At 46.0% G+C, this 15,865-nt stretch overlaps 1 protein-coding gene across 1 annotated transcript in view; it reads right to left on the bottom strand.

Annotated features, from left to right (window-relative positions):
- FER1L6 (fer-1 like family member 6) overlaps positions 1-15,230 on the bottom strand; it is a 96,843-nt gene extending 81,613 nt beyond the window's left edge. The window contains exons 1-9 of the mRNA XM_010988770.3: positions 14,940-15,230; positions 10,716-10,836; positions 9,576-9,630; positions 9,347-9,478; positions 6,981-7,043; positions 3,467-3,545; positions 2,052-2,208; positions 1,286-1,472; positions 89-281 (exon numbers count right to left, since the gene is read on the bottom strand). Of these exons, the coding sequence (XP_010987072.3) occupies positions 89-281; positions 1,286-1,472; positions 2,052-2,208; positions 3,467-3,545; positions 6,981-7,043; positions 9,347-9,478; positions 9,576-9,630; positions 10,716-10,836; positions 14,940-15,015 (1,063 nt within the window). The 5' untranslated portion in view covers positions 15,016-15,230. The remainder of the gene's footprint in view (positions 1-88; positions 282-1,285; positions 1,473-2,051; positions 2,209-3,466; positions 3,546-6,980; positions 7,044-9,346; positions 9,479-9,575; positions 9,631-10,715; positions 10,837-14,939) is intronic.
- Between the last annotated feature and the right edge of the window lie 635 nt (positions 15,231-15,865).

The following is a 15,865-nucleotide window of genomic DNA, read 5'->3' on the forward strand; positions in this document are numbered from 1 at the left end:
CCTGCTCCAATTCTCTTGTTTTAAAGATGAGGACCCTGAGTCAATCATTTTGAGACCCTATCTCCAAATCAGACATGTAAGGCCTTACCTCTATCTCCATCCTGTTCATTGGAGATTTTCTTAAGCTCAATGAAATGAGTTGCCAGCACAATGTCATTCATGCTGCCTTCATCCCACACTTGGATTTTTACCCTCCGACACAAGGGAGGGAACATTTCCTTGAAGACCACCTGTTCATGCCACACGGGATTGGCACAACTCTTCTGCACGGTGGTTCGCCCCTACAAACAAAGCCAGGAGATGTGAGCCATCGAAAGAAACAGAAGAGGCCCTCGAGTGACTCAGGAAGACTCTTCATGGAAATATGCAGTGAGTGGCCAAAAATAATGAGCCTGCTTCCACCTGACACCCATGAAACTCAGTTACACCCCATGAACTGTCCTACTCTGCTCCAGACACTGTGTGGGGCATCAGGGGAAAGGTGAATAGTCACAGGTCCTGCTCTCAGGAAGTTATCATCATACTGGGGTCGGGGTGAAATTCACACCCGTATTATGAAGGGCTTGCTCCTTGCATCTCCAGGAATGGAACAGATACAGCTGGACCCTGAGTCCACGCTTTATAAAAGTAGGACCTGGTGCAAATCCCTTCCCCAATCCGGACCTCAATTTCCACATTGTAAAATGGAGGTGATGTCCTATATGACGGCCAGAGGGGTCCAAGTCTGAAATAGTCCAATGTTCACCGTGCCACGGGAAGGGGTCAGAGTAAAAATGTATTTTAAGGGCAGAAACGATGTGTGTCAGCTGAAGCTTCCAAGTCAGGCCAACCAGGATTAAGCTCTGACCACATGCCCAGGCGCTGGCACTTCCAATGGCTCTTGAGCAGGGAACAGCTGGGGACAGGAATGCCCAGGCTTATGTAGGACAAGGACTACCTGGGTAGATTGTGGAGCAGATTAGAAGGGAGGTGGCAATTCTTTGGGGACTGAGAACTGGGCAACAGTTCAGAGAAGTAGCCAGAGGTGAGGAAGGAGGCCTGTCTGCCTGGGTCCTGAACCATGACCTCCCCCAGCTTCTCTCTGTGAGCTCCAATGGCGAGGGAGTAGGTGACCTTCCCCTACTTTCCTGCCACACGATGCAAGGCCTTTTTAGTGACATGCTTTCTCTCTCAAGGTGCTTCCTAATTTTGATTTTTAACTTCATGTCACTTGACCAGCCGTGTCCTGGTCCAGGAGCAGGGTTCTGGTCCAAGCCTTCTAGGATTAGAGAAAATGGTTTCTCACCGTCTGCCCAGCAAAAGAGACCTCCACAAAGGGATCCACGAGGTCCTTACTGTCACCCACAAATGCTTTGGTGACGTTCGCCATGATGCTGGAGTTCATTTTGGGCAACCCTTCTGCTTTGAACAGTCTCACATAGAATCTGGCCCAGGGTCTCTCTGACGGAAACCCTTGGGGAATCAAAAGGTTCCTTTAGGGAGACAAAATTAAAAAGTTTAAAAAGCTCTCCCACTTGAAAGAATAGAGAGAAAAGGTAGAAGCCATTTGGAGGCAGAAGGAAGGATCCTGATACAGGAGAAAAATCTAAAAAGATTAAGATTCATCTCGAAAATGAGTTTTCTTCCTGGTGTAAATGACAGCTCAGGGTATGAACAGAGGGAAGGCAAACTCATTCAGGTCCCGGAATTATACAATAAACACTTAAAAGAGGTGCATTAAGTCTTCCCAGGTCACAAGCCAGTGGTTGAAATTATTCTTCCTTCCAAGGAAAATCAGCTAAATTCAGATCAATAGAATAAGCTCAGGAAAAGCTTATCCATTATGAGTTACTATAGGAAGACAGGCTGTTCTTGTCCTAGGAGCTGATGGCCCCAAGCATAGTGACACCTTCGATAAGACATATCATGGCGCCTCTGATAGAGCGGAGTCCCAGGTGGACAGAACTTGAACTTGGCAGTTCTCACGGACCCGTAAGGAAAAGAGGAGGAAACAGACGTGGAAATCGGGACCCGCCATCTCTCTCCCATGGTCCTAGATGGACCTGTCTCACTTTTCTACTTGCTCCTCGGCATCGAAGGTCTTGGAGCTGGTCTTTAAGACGTCGCCTTTCCCAGTCATACTGATGTCGCACTTCAGGTACCCCTTCGTGCCAGTCCTGATGTCGCCAGGGTCCGTGAGCAAGGCCCACTTGTCACAGAACTGGTGACCTGTAAGACATCCTGACAGCTCAGATGTCCTGCACATGGACCCAGACGCTCCACCCACTTCTCTCCCAGTCCAAAGCTTCCCTCACTTTATCCTTCCTGAGGGACTAGTCATGGCGGTTATTTCCAAGTCTCAGGCTGCCTCCCTCTCTTCCTTCCGCTCCTCGGCTTCCATCCCACTTCATCTTTTTCTCCAACCTGCCACAGGGATTTGGGTTGCCTTCATCCCAGTGGAAATTGCCTAGACAAGAGTCCAGCTCTGACTGGACAGGAGGACATCGTCGGAGTGTAGAAGTCATGTGTGACGTCACAAGCCCATAAATACCACTCAAGGATCTTTTTGTTTGTCCTGCATGATGAGTCCAAACATCAGAATCTCTTACAAAATCTAGACTTCAGGCTTATCTTTAAAACAAACATGTGAGATCTGGCAATACAGAACGCACATTTTCAGATGACAGCAGGTGGTAAAGGAGCTAAGTAGACACTAGTCCTTCCATGTGGGTTGTGACGCCCCATTTCCCACAGCCCCCAGCAGCCCTGACAGTAATGAACCCAGCCCACTGCACACAGTTATGTCCGCTGCCTGGCCCCCCTGGGGTCATGTTGGAATGGCCTTTCACGAGAAGAGCTATGTTTATTGTGGGCTCCATTACTTATTAGCTCTTGACTTTGGACCAACTATCCAGCTTCTCTGATAAATCTAGAATAATAATAATTATTATAGAAAACCCATATATGGCATGCCATAGTCATCATTCTGTGCTAGGTTCTATACCAGGCTCTTTATGTACATTTATTCACTCAATCGTCCAACAACTGTAAAATGGAAATACTCTTCCGTCTCCATGTTTACAGACGAAGAAGCTGAAGCACAGAGAACTCATGTCATTAACCCCAGGTTGCACAGCTAGGAAAGAGTGGAGTAGAATGTGAAACCAGGAACTCTGGCTCCAGAGTCCATATCCTTCACTTCTACACCCTTCCCCCTTTCCTCTTTGTATCTCCCAGCAGCCAGTTAGTCAGAATTTGTAAAAACTTTTAACAACTGCTCAGAAGTATGGGCACATGAGATAGTTTTATCATTAGATTGTAGGCTTCGAAGAAAAGAGCCATGTCATGCTCAACTCTGTAATACTGGTGCTCAGTGTTACCGAGTGAATGGTTAAATGGGTGAATGAATAAATGAGTTGAACTCCAGGGGTGGTAAACCTGAGAAGAGTGAGAGAGAGAGAGAGATTGGGAGGCAAGGCTTTCTCACCAGGTTGGTTGTACACGGTCCCCAGGTCTACTTTGAAGGAGCCGATCAGTATGCTTCCTATCAGCTTGTGGTGAAAGACCTGAGGAGAGATGGAGTATGAGTCTGAAGGCACTAGATTTCTCTTTGAGGATGAATCTGTGAAATGGGTTCATGACCCATCAAAGAGGATACTAGGCTTTGAGCCTTGCCTGGCCTTCACTCTTATCTATGATGTTTGCACAATGACATTTGCACATCAAACCTCAGGGCTGGCTGTAACGGGTGTCCAAATGTATCTCACCTGCTTCTCACCCTCCTAGCAGGATGTCAGCTAACTCTCTATTGAATGATGCCCAACAAATCTCACTGTTTAAAATGTTGGCTTTTGTTTTGTTTTGTTTTTAGCCAAAATGAACTCTAGTGCAGACCATCCTTCAACACACATCTCTGCCTGTTGAAATTCCCCATCCTTCAATGCCTAGAGCAAATACCTCCTCCTCCAAGCAGCCCTCCCTGATCGTCCATAGCTGAAAGTGCTCCCTTTCTCCCACAACTTGGCTCACAGCTTTCTCAGAGAACTCATCATCTACTGCCTTGAAAGGTTCTGGCCATGTACGGTAGTCAGGACAGAGGCGGCTGTCATCCCCAATACTTTGTCTGATTAGAAGTCAGCAGAGTGCCTGGTTGGTTTCAGCAGCACATTTTAATGCTAATGTTATTAAGATGAGGAAGCTCTAAAGGAAAGTGGCAGCGCTAGGCCTGAGTCCAAAAACCACATTATGTGAGAAATTGCTGAAGAACCAGGAGTAGTTTGACCTTTAATCCAGAAAAGAGAAAGCTGGGGGTGTGGAAGAAGGGCAATGGTAACTCAGGCGTCTGGAACTCTTAGAAATACTGCTGTCTAGAAGAGGGGGTGGGAGCCAGGCATGGCCCCCAAGTTACAGGAAGAGAGATTTCAGCTCACTCTAAGGGGAAACTTTATAACAGAACTTCTCAGCAATAGAATGGGCTTTCTAGAAGTAGTGACCTCCCTATCACTAGATGTAATCAAGTAGTGCCCGAGAACCCCATGTGGACGTGGTGGAGAAGGATTTGCACACCGCTGCAAGTTGGCCTAGCTGGCCTCCGAGCTTCCTTCTAATCATAAAACTCTATGAGGTCCTTGATTCAAGGATAGTTTCCTACATCCTCCTACCCACATGGTCTTGTTCAGAATGAGCATTCAATAAACTTTCAATGAATGACTGACTGACTGACTGTGTGATGGATGGATAGAAGACTTTTGTAGCTTCTAAACTGCTCCTTTTGGCAGAGGCAATAAGAAACAATAAATTCAATCAATTCAGTTGATTTCAAAAAAAAATGAAGAAATGACAACCCTTTCCAGCTCCCTTTCCACTCTCTCTCCCTTGCCCCAACTTTGCAAGGGTGTGAGAGAACTGAGGGGAAGTCAGGACAGCTTGGCTTGAGTTATTTAAGTCCATGCACACAGAACTCACCCCAAACCCTGCATGTTTGCATTGCGAATGCCGCTTCCCAAAGCCCTGAGCAAGAACACGAGCCTGATTCAAGCTCTTGTCTCAGGTCAAAGACGTCTCGGTCCCCGTGGGCACAATGGGATGCAAGAGCCCCAAACAAATCTTTGAATAACATGAGAGGCATCTTCAAATCATCTGCCTAGTGTGAGTGCCAGGCAACCCTGGTCTGGTCAAGCATGGGATTATGGGGACACTGGGGCATCTCACACACAGAATGCTGAGGGCCCTGCTGCAAGGGAAGATGGTCTATGGTGCCACCAGGGTTTGCTACAGCCTGGCTGTCCCAATCGCAGCCGCTTACAGCACTTTCCCCTTCTCCCAGCTGAATGTTTTCTGGACATGCTGACTTTTGGTTCATGGACTAGCAGAAACCTGGTATTAAACCCTCCCCGCTCAAAGGGAGCTTTTGCTTTGAAATCTTTGGTCTCTATCTCTAAGGGTCATTTAGGGAGACCAAAGTATTCTCTTCTTCCAAGTTAGAAGAACAGAGATAGGCAATACCAGCTTTGACCCTCTGTCTAAAAATCCATTTGCCCCACAGAGTCATGACCCTTGTCTCCTTGTCTCTGATACCATATAAACTCTAACTAGTAACTGTTCATCTGCAATTCAGTCTCCTAGGAGCCTGTTACAAAGCCGATCCCACAAACAGGTGGTGGCCTGAGCAATGCAATGGGACAACGCCCAGGGCTGTGTCCCAGGTCCTGAAATACCTCCTGCACCACCTGTCGCCATGCCTGAAATTCACATGTGAAGAATGTTTGGCTCTTGATGACTTTTCATTCTTCAAGAGTCACACGCTGCAAGTACCCCAGGAAAGCTAACATCACGGTTCCACTATTACCAAAGCCTTACTGCAGCACTTATAGATAATACGTGTACACGGAATATATAGAGTAGAGATTGAGTGGGTGGTAAAGACAGGCAAGGAAGTCTCAAGACAAGTTTTACCATTGTTGTAATTCTGATTAGGGTTGGTGTCCCTGTTGAAAATACTTCCTCATTCTCCACACGTCTTATGTTGGCACATAAAGTAGGAATTCTGTCCTCTCAGAATTTATTGAGAAGAGAGCACTTACCCTTCACCCCCCACCCATCCCCGCCACTTTCGGGCACACACACCCTCGCTGCCCTCTTCACGGGAGAAGCAGCGATTTCTCAGACTGCTGAGGCAGATGCAGTCAGCCATCTGCCGCTCTCTGCTCCTTTACTGAGTGGTGTGACATTGGTAAGGGTCCCAGTTGGCCTGTCCCACCCTCACTTGGACATCAGCATGGGCACTTTTCCTTCTCATTCCTGTCCTCTGCATGGCGGGCCAAAGTGGATAAGGCACCTGGCTAGACCAAGAAGCTCTCTTTGTCCCAGCTCTCCAGACTTGATCTATGGAGGCAGGAAATTGCCCAGCAGGGCTGAGGATGGGTCTACAGCAGACCCAGCTCACCATGGGCAGGTCCTGATGTTACACTCAGAGGCCAAATGGCAACCACTTGCTCCAAGACACATTTTCTGATCCAGCATGACTGATAATCTGTTCCTGATTCTTGTTCCTATTTCTCTACTAGTGATCAACCAGGAGGGGAAAGAGGGTCTGACTGATTATTATTATTAGTGTGGATGCCACCCCAAGAGAGAAACACTAGCATTTTTTTTATATAAAGAAAGAAATCAACTCAAAATGGCAATCCATTAAGATGCCATTTACATTTCCCATGTGTATTTCACATTCCCACATTAGTGAGCTACAGAATTCAATTCATGACGGCTTGCTGGTAGCTTACAACTTCCTCCCAACAAGCATTGTTTTTCTCGGGAAGGTTTTCTTTCCCAAACTACTCCGCACTTATTTCAAGTTCTCTCCTGCTGGTTTCAGACTCATCAATCCACTCTCACACTCCTGAATCTATTCATCCCTGAGCAGACAAAGCTGCCCTAGAAAGTTCCCAAAGCCTAGAATCTCTTCCACCTCCCCTCACTCCCACCACCAATGATATACTTACTGAGATTTTGATGATCTTGTCAAAAATATGCACTTGGGGCCCAATGAAGTCGAAGACAAAGTACTAGAAAACATAAAGTTCATTCTAACCATCAATTCCAGGCTGACATGTACTCTGTTCTTAGAATAGACTTAGATCTGCATTGTTCTAACCAATCGCTACAACGTCCTCAATAGAAATAAATGTATCATCAATTGACTGGCCCACCCCCTATTGAAAGTCATTTAATTTGTTTTCAACTTTTTTCCAAATAGAAAAAATAGAATGTCACCAATCATATCTTTGCATAACATATATGAAAGTTTTCCTCTACAATGGACATGAGAATTGGAATTGCTGGGTCATGGTTTATGGGCATGTAAATTCTTGATAGCACGAAATTTTTTTCCAAAGGAAATAAATCATTTTACATTCCCCCTGACAGCATATGAAGATAGCCATTTCTCCCTACCCTTGCCAACCCTTGAACTGTCCATTTAAAATTTATTTATTTATTTATTTATTTGCCTATAAATAATGATGAGGGAAAATGTATCTCAGTGCAGTTTTACTTTGGAGTGAACTTGATTAAAATTTGACTTTCTCAGAATTTTTTAGCTTAACCTGTGAAGTGTCCAAGATTGGCTAGGGAAAGAATGGAATGAATGGGAAAAAAATTATAAACAAGGGAGATTTCTCATCTGAAGAAAGTGATTGAATTTCAGAGCAGAAGAAAATATTTAGACCAGTCTCCATGTTCTATAGATAAAGAAAACTGAAGATGAAAAAATGTCTTAAACATGCTTAGAGTCATTTAACGAGTTATTGCTGGGTCTGGGACCAAAGTTGAGTTCTCCTGAAGGTATCACGAAAGGAGTTCAAGTGGTAGATGTTCCACCATTGGAACTTTATTGAGTCCCTCCCAAAGGTAGTAATGATCCCAAGACGTAGAAGACTGGAGTAGTGCTCTGCTGTGTGTTTTGAAGTCTGATGGGGGTGGGAGAGGCTAGACCAGGAAGCTGTTTCATGGATTGTTTTGGTTTTGAGCCGCAGGATGGAGGAATGACATCAGGATGTTAGAAATGAACATGACAGCAAGAAGAGAGGGAGAAGTGGCCACTGACAGCCTGCTTTTAAAGGGCAACATGGAAAAACCAAAATGTGGAAACTGGAAGAGGTCATCATAGACTATATTCCAAGGAGACCTTCAAAATGGCAGCTGTTTAACATCAATGAAAAGTTACGATATGTTCAGTGTCTCCTGTTTAAGAGAACAGGAATCTATGTAAAACATTTCAGGAAGTTTTTATACATATGTTAAAACTTTTTAAGAGTTTTGGTGTTCGGAATTTCTTTTATGTGCAAAACTCACTTACCTGAAGTTCTTTATTCTCTAGTATATGAGATGCTATGGGTTCCTCTGGACCAATAAATTAGTTTTGATGTGTATTGCCTTCTGCTGAGTTTTGCGTGTTTCAGACTCAAATGCCTCACATAGGTTCCCTAGACCTCTGAGCCCACATACGTTTTTCTAGCTAGGAAATACTCCCCAGCCTCTACTAATTTATTCCTTCAACCTCTGATGGCCTTTGGACTTAAAAATGAGAGTCCAAATCTGTAACAAAGATTTATAATTCAACTTCTACATTTTTACTTGATTTCCCAGTGATTACTCTTGGCCCAATTGAATATCATTTAGATCCAGGACTTGTAAAGCATAAGGTGAATACTAATTATAATCATTAACAAATCTGTAGAATTTTGCAGTTTTAAAGCATTTTCATGCACATTATTTCATATCACAACTGCGCCAAAAGATGTTACGGAGGTAGGGAGCTGAACAGGAAGGAGAAACCTGCCACTTTAACTCACGCTAAAAGGCTCAGAGGCAAGAGTGATAAAGAGGAAAGGACTTAACAGCTCAAAAGGGATTTGGGAATTTTCTGTTGATTTTATTATACATCTTCTCCTTGCCTTCCTTGTCAATTACCACTCTCATAAAAAAAATTAGTTAAGAGTTTACTGCATTTTTTTTTGACAATTCATAGTGTTGGAAGTGCCTTCAAGGGGAACAAGAACTCTTTCACACTGTTACTTACAGTATATATTGTTACCTCTTTAGAGAGCATTTTGATTATATCACATTTTAAATGCCTATACCCCTTGCCCCAGTTATGTCATATAAATATTGTTAAGTCATATCAAAAGGCTGAAAAAAAATTTAATATCCATCAATGAAAGATTGATTGGTTTAGTAAATTACAATCTATCAATGCATTGGAAAACTCTACAGCAATGGGAGGGAAAGGAGATTGAATTGTATGTCTTGTATAGATTCATCTCCAAGATGCACTGCCTTGTGGGAAATGGTGAGCTCCATGACTTACCTCATTGTAAAAGGGGCTGTTGGTTCCTTCTTTCACTGTGCTTTGCTTCTTCTCGTCCCCGATCTCGATGATCACCACCGGGTCGATGTTCTCACCCACCAGCTGGCGGGCCTCCGTGATGGTGATGGCAATCTGCAACACAAAAGCAGCGTCTGTGCACTCCGGACCTGGCCGTTCATTCACACCCAAAGAGCTGCGGGAGGCTGGATAGGAAGAGGTCATCACTTACTTGATAATTTTGGGATCTGACCTCCCCATCGTGGATCTTAGTCAACAGTTTTGATCTATTAAAAGAAAGTTTAACACATGTGCTTCATTAGGTAAAAATCTACCTTAGATCCATAAGCCATGCTTTTATTTTGCCAGGTGTTCCTAAGTGCTTTGATTTACAGTATATCACATATTCTCTCCCCATCTCTGAAGGAGATGAGTATAAACTGACAAGGGACAACCTCTCCATGACACAGTTTTCTCATCCTAAAAATGGAGCTAGTAAGAGTACTTACCACATGAAGTGATTGCTACAATTAAAAGATGTAACGCAGGGAAAGGTTTTTAGCCCAGTGCTGGCAAGAATAAATGTCAACTCTTATTGTATAATTATGAGTATCATTTACTTCTCATGTTACAGAATGAGAACTGAGATGCCTCAGTCAGTGGCAGAGTCGGGTCTAAGTAAAGATCTCCCTTATTTGCTGTCTGATCCTATCCAGAGGACCACTTTGCCAATTCGGGTATCTATAGCAACTCTGAGTTTCACGATTACTTCTGAAAAAAAGAAAATTGAGAGAAACAACCAAAATGCCATCTCAGTGAGATTTCACATTCCAGGAGATTCCATTTATCTGGGCTATCATAAGTAATTGAAAACAGATGTGCCACACCTGGGCATTTGCAGGTGGGTAATGATAGAAAGAGATGAAGAACCCCTGTTGTCTCGGAAGCAGCAATGGGTGGGGAATAAACTGAGCTTGAGTTCCTACTGGAGTTTGTTTTCTTGCCTTCTAACAATATGCATTTGACTTTGTTCCATTTCTGCTGATTCTGAGTCCAGTAGAGAACAGGGTAAACTAGTAAAAAGCCCAAGGCTTTGCCGTCAGGCCAACCTGAATCAGAATATTTGTTTTCCCCAATTTTGTGACTTTAGCCTTAATTCCCTCATCTAAAAATAGAAATAATAATTTCTACCATATAGGGCTGCTCTGAGGATTAAAAGAAATACTGCAGGTAGGAAAGGGTAGATTTCAAAGGTACCTGTTCATTAATAAAATGGCAAATCTGTACTGATCACTTATTACGTGAAAGCTCTGTGCTCATCTCAGAGGAAAAACAAGTGTGAGTAAGCCAGACACCTGGGGCGACACTGTACCTTCTTTCCGGACGAGCTGAGGGGACAGGGGTGCTGGAAGCATTGTCATGAATCAAATCCCCTCCCAAACCTTCCTGGTGAGAAGGCCCCTCCTGTAGTGCTTGTGGTTCACCTTGACCATCTAGAGAAGCAAACAAAGGGAAAAGTCTATTAACTATGACACATGGTGGCCATCTGAGCCTGGACTCTGTGTCCAGCACTATGCCAGTCACCACAGGAGGACAAGGAGACCAGAAGACAGTCGTTGAGCACGTGAACCTTAACATCTCATTGACAGGAAGTCCAGACACACACTAAAAAATATGCATCTTCTATCTGTTTCCTAAAAAAAGAGTAGGTTGACATGCCTGGGATTGTGGGATTATGGATTATGAATTTACAGATGTGCTTTCAAGTCATGACCTTGCCACACTGGACTTTGAGCACTAATTTATTCCCTCAGAACCTCATTAGCAAAGTTTTATCTGCTTAAGAATATCCTGGAAAGCTGTTAAAACACAGATTCTGATACAGTAGGTGGGGGGTTGGGCCCAAGATCCTGCACTTCCATAAGCAATGTCCCAGGTGAGGCCATTCCTGCTGTCTGAGGGCTCATTTTGAGTAGCAAGGTGTCACAGGTTGAATAATATTCCCCAAAGAGATCAGATCCTGGTCCCTTTCCATAAATGTAACTTTATAGTAAACCTCAATATAGGAAACAAGTGTTCCATGTGCCATGGGTGGAATGCAGGGCGGGGACCCTCCTGCCAGCCTCACCACCCTCTTCGGGAATCCCTGAAGCCATTTCTTAGAACCTCGGGCTCATGGGATTCAGCTGGGAAACTTGGCAACTTAATAAGCTCTTAAATGCCTTCCAGCTTTGACGTATTTTGGTCCTCTGATTTTAATCAGCAAACCAAGCAAAACAGTACCGAGTTGGAAGACAGATGGAATAACACAGCCAATGATGCCTTCGGGAGCTGATGGACAAGGGCCTCATAGGTGTGCAGGAGTTACAGAAAGGATGACTCAACGAGTACCGTCTGCTCTGACCCCTCTCACTCGGGAGACAAAAGACCACACCAGCCTGCAGAGGACCCAGAAGGAATGCCAGCGCCTGACTGGACTCCTTGAAGCAGGATGATGAAATTAAGCCTTCTCCCCTACTTGACCACAAGGGCCTCAAGAAAGAACAACTGTTTATGGAGTCAGGTTTCCAGTGAATGCCCTCGGGTACCTTATAAATGCCAGAAACTGGGCTAGGTCAGCTGTGCAGGATGGAGGAGTAAATAAAACACGGACCCCTCCCTCTAGGGGTTTACATTCTAAAGGGTGAGACAGACCTGGAGGTAGAAAGGCAGCTAAGGCTTCTTCCACACCTGACATTCACTCATTCATTCATTCATTGAGATACTACGTTTTCTCCAACACACTCTTCAAGGAGCACCCATGGTGACTTTCTTTAAAAGAAGAGATCATGTTTTTCTTTTCAAAACCCCTCAATGGCTTTCCATGGCACTTAGAATAAATCTAAAGTCCACACAGGACTCTGATTCCCTGTCCTTCCTGGCTCCCATCTCCTCCTCCTGGCCCACCTGTCCCTCTGGCCCCGGCCTGACTGCTTTCTGGTCCCACGGGCCTCCTTCAGTTCCTCTAACAAGCTCTCTCCTGCTGGGAGTTTTCCTTCACAGGCAGCCCTCCGCCCGAGCTGCCCACCCACTCATCCTCGACGTTCCAGCTTGAACGTCACCTCCCCTGAGAACCCCTCCCGGCCCACACTGAAAGAGATTCCCCAACAGGCTCCATTTCTGCACGTCGTCTGCTTTCTCTATAGCAATTTCTCCACTTGTAACGCGGCTACCTCATCAGGGCCCCAGTGGATAACAGATGGCCCATCCAGAACCGGATGATCTGAGGGCTCTTTACAAAGGCATGGGTGTAGGAAAACCGCAAAGGGTCGTAGAGCTACCTGCGGCTCAGGGCAGCCACGCTGTTACCACTTGGAGGGCCCCCCAAAGTGAGGAGAGAGAACAGTTAACCAGAACCTGGAAGGAGAGGAAGTCAGATCCAGTCGGCTTCCCCATGTAAAGGGGCAACCACCCTTCAGCTGAAGGACACATCCAGCCACTGGGTGCTGACCTCACTCTCCTCCCCCTCAGACCTCCTGCTGGGGCGCCCGTGGGGGAAGGGAGCTGGGCCAGGCATCCACAGAGGTCAGCCTCCTGGGACACAGAACAGGTGCACAAGCCTGGAGAATAAATCTGAAGGGGCAAAAAAAAAAAAAAAAGAGCCCTCCACAGGGCTATCCTCCGATGTGCTAGTTTATATACTCTCGACATTTCACCCAGAAGAGTCCTAACTTCCCCAGTCAGTTCAGGAGGGAAAGGCCAGTCTGCACTCTGCTCCATAGCCTTTGTTTCGTCAGTCTCCTACAGGTCAGCCCCTGACCAGCAGGTTGGATGCCGTTTACTTTCTAGGAGGGGCCTGATTCCTCTCCGCCCTGTTTGCTTTGTGGGCTGAAGACCCGAATTAGAATGAACACAGGAGCCAGCTCCTCTGAGACATCTGTGGCTGACTGCCCTGAATCTCCGCCAGCTTGACCTTTCCCTCCCGGTGCAGTCAGTACAGGCTCCTAACTGGAGGCTGGCTTGTGGGCTAAGAAAGCCCAGGCTCTGGTGTAAGACTGACCTTGGCTCAGGAGCCAGCATCTCCGTTTATGTGCTGTGTGACTTTGAGCAAGTACTTACCGTCTCTGAACCTCTTGTAAAACAGGGGCAAAGGAATCTACATTTCAGAGTCATGAATGATGTATGTCAAGTAAAAAGCAGCAGGGTCTTATTAAGTGTGTCATAAATATTTTCATAAGGTCCTGGAAGGAAGGGACTGTTTCTTATTCAACCTTGTGTCTGTAGGACCTACAGCAGGATCATAATTTCAAGGACACCAGGAAAGACCCCAAAGTCTTTTCCACCCACTCCCTGATTCCTTCAGTTTGACTGAATAGATAAGTACGTCTGTTCAGCTTTAAGCCTTGTCTCCACTTAAAATGTAAGTTCTCATCCATGGATGATTAATCATCATTACCGACACTTCAACGTGAATGAATTTCCACATGTTTCTATTGTAAGATTAGGTTTTACCTGAGGGTGAGGAGTGGAGTTGGGGGCCACTGCACCTGTAGGGGACAGCAGTGAAGGATGAAGCACACCCCACTGCCCCCCACCAGGAGACAAGAGGGGTGAAGATAAAATAGACCCCCTGCACCATTTTGGTTTAGAACTGGTCCAGAAAGCTAGCGTTGACCTGCTTGTCGTCAGGACCACTCAGCAGACGTCTCCAGACCTGTCCATCGGAAGCTGTTGATCCTATCTGATTCAATAAACATGAGCGTCTACCTGAGGCGGGGCATGGGGCACACTAACTAGGAGCTTTGCTCTGTTGGAGAAGGAAGTGGTGCATCGGAAACACAGAAAGTCAGAGAGCCTGCTTCACACCCCAGCGCCAGGGCTTCCTGGCTCTGTGCCTCCCACGCTTAGGGCTGGCCTCATGGGTCTGTGTGGCCCTGCGTGGCTCCACAGGGTCCTGTGATCAGAAAGACCTCATTGCCTTTGGCTTAATGCTCTGCAGTTGCCACCCAGATAGTCTTAATACGTTCTTAACAATGGCTTTGCATTTCATTTCTTCCTGCAATTCTGCGGCTAGTCTTTCCCGCACTTAACAGTCTCTGCATCCCTGTAACCTCATTTGTGAAACGGGGACAACACCTTCTGGTCGGATGATGGAAGGGTTAAATGAGACAATATATGTAAAGCCTCCCGCCAGCAGCTGCTCCCCTCTCTCTCTGATGTTCAAAATCTGACCGCGTGTGGTCAGCCCAGCAGCTGCAGCAACAAAGGCAGAAACTGGGACTCAGGGCCACTGCGTGACTCATCCTGGGCCACAGAGCAAATCAGAACAGAAACATGAGCTTGAACCCTGTCATTGCTTCCTTGTGGGGTCCCCTTCCGTGGCCCAGGAGATGTACACTCACCCCTGTTTGACCCAACAACCAGATGACCAGCAGCGCCGGGGAGAAAGCCTTGGGCCAGCACCTGGGATCGGCAGGATCTGAAGACCCAGTAAGCAGCACATGTCCCATCTCACCACCAAGGAGAGTGGACCCCATTCTCAGCCAAGGAGGGGTCAATTCTGTGCGACCTGCAGGCCCCACGCTTGTGGTCCCTCCCCACCCCTCAAAAGCCTCACCTTGGGCACCACTGTTGGCCAGGATTAACCCCTTTTCTGCTTTCTTCTTCTTCTTCTTCAGCTTCAGCCCAAACATCCCTTTCCTAAAAAAAAAAGGAAGAAAAACTAAAAAATACAGTAATAGTAACTTTGACTCATTCAGACAAGTTAAGAGAAAATACACACACACTCACACACACACAGTTCTCCTGGAAGCTGACCGTCCTCCTCATCCACCTTGGACGGGCATCAAAAGCTGAGGAGGACCCAATGTGCTCTCCAGACAGCGCTACTTCTGCAGAAACCACAAAAACCCCACCTGAACAGACTTCATGAGGTCCACCCAGAACCACACTCAAAGGAGGCCTAATACAAATAATAACAGCACTAGTGGCTTTTTCTCAATTTCTCTTTACTCACCTGTACCAAATACTGAAAAGGAAAGACATCATTTAATCATCACAGCAGCCCTCTCCTACCTCACAGATGAGGAGCCAAGGCCCAGAGAGGGTAGGTAATGTTTCCAAGGTCACACAGCTCCTAAGTGTCAGAGCTACAACTAGAACCAGATCTGTCTGATTTTAGAGCCCAGCCTCTAACCACTGGGCCACCTGCCCGTTCCCCTGAGCAAAATAAACACTCTCTCCACAGCTGGGCTCCCAGACCACTGCCATGGTCAAGAGGCCCTGGGATTACTGAGGTCACACTACAAGTGCACAGCTCAGCTAACACAAGGTATATGCCCAGAGCATCAGCCACTAATACTACTATAATATTAGCCATGAGCAGGAGGCTATTGGAGGGCCTACTTCTCATCCCAGGAAAAGGCCCCAGTCCACTGTCTCTAACTGACACCAGGAGCATCCCTGACCTCTGCCAGCCTCCTGAGAGAATCCCTTTTCTGGAGCTGCAGGGAAGAGTGGAAGGTCAGGGAGGAATTTTTCAAT

The sequence above is a fragment of the Camelus dromedarius genome, chromosome 20 (assembly GCF_036321535.1).
Source record: "Camelus dromedarius isolate mCamDro1 chromosome 20, mCamDro1.pat, whole genome shotgun sequence".
Classification (NCBI taxonomy): domain Eukaryota; kingdom Metazoa; phylum Chordata; class Mammalia; order Artiodactyla; family Camelidae; genus Camelus; species Camelus dromedarius.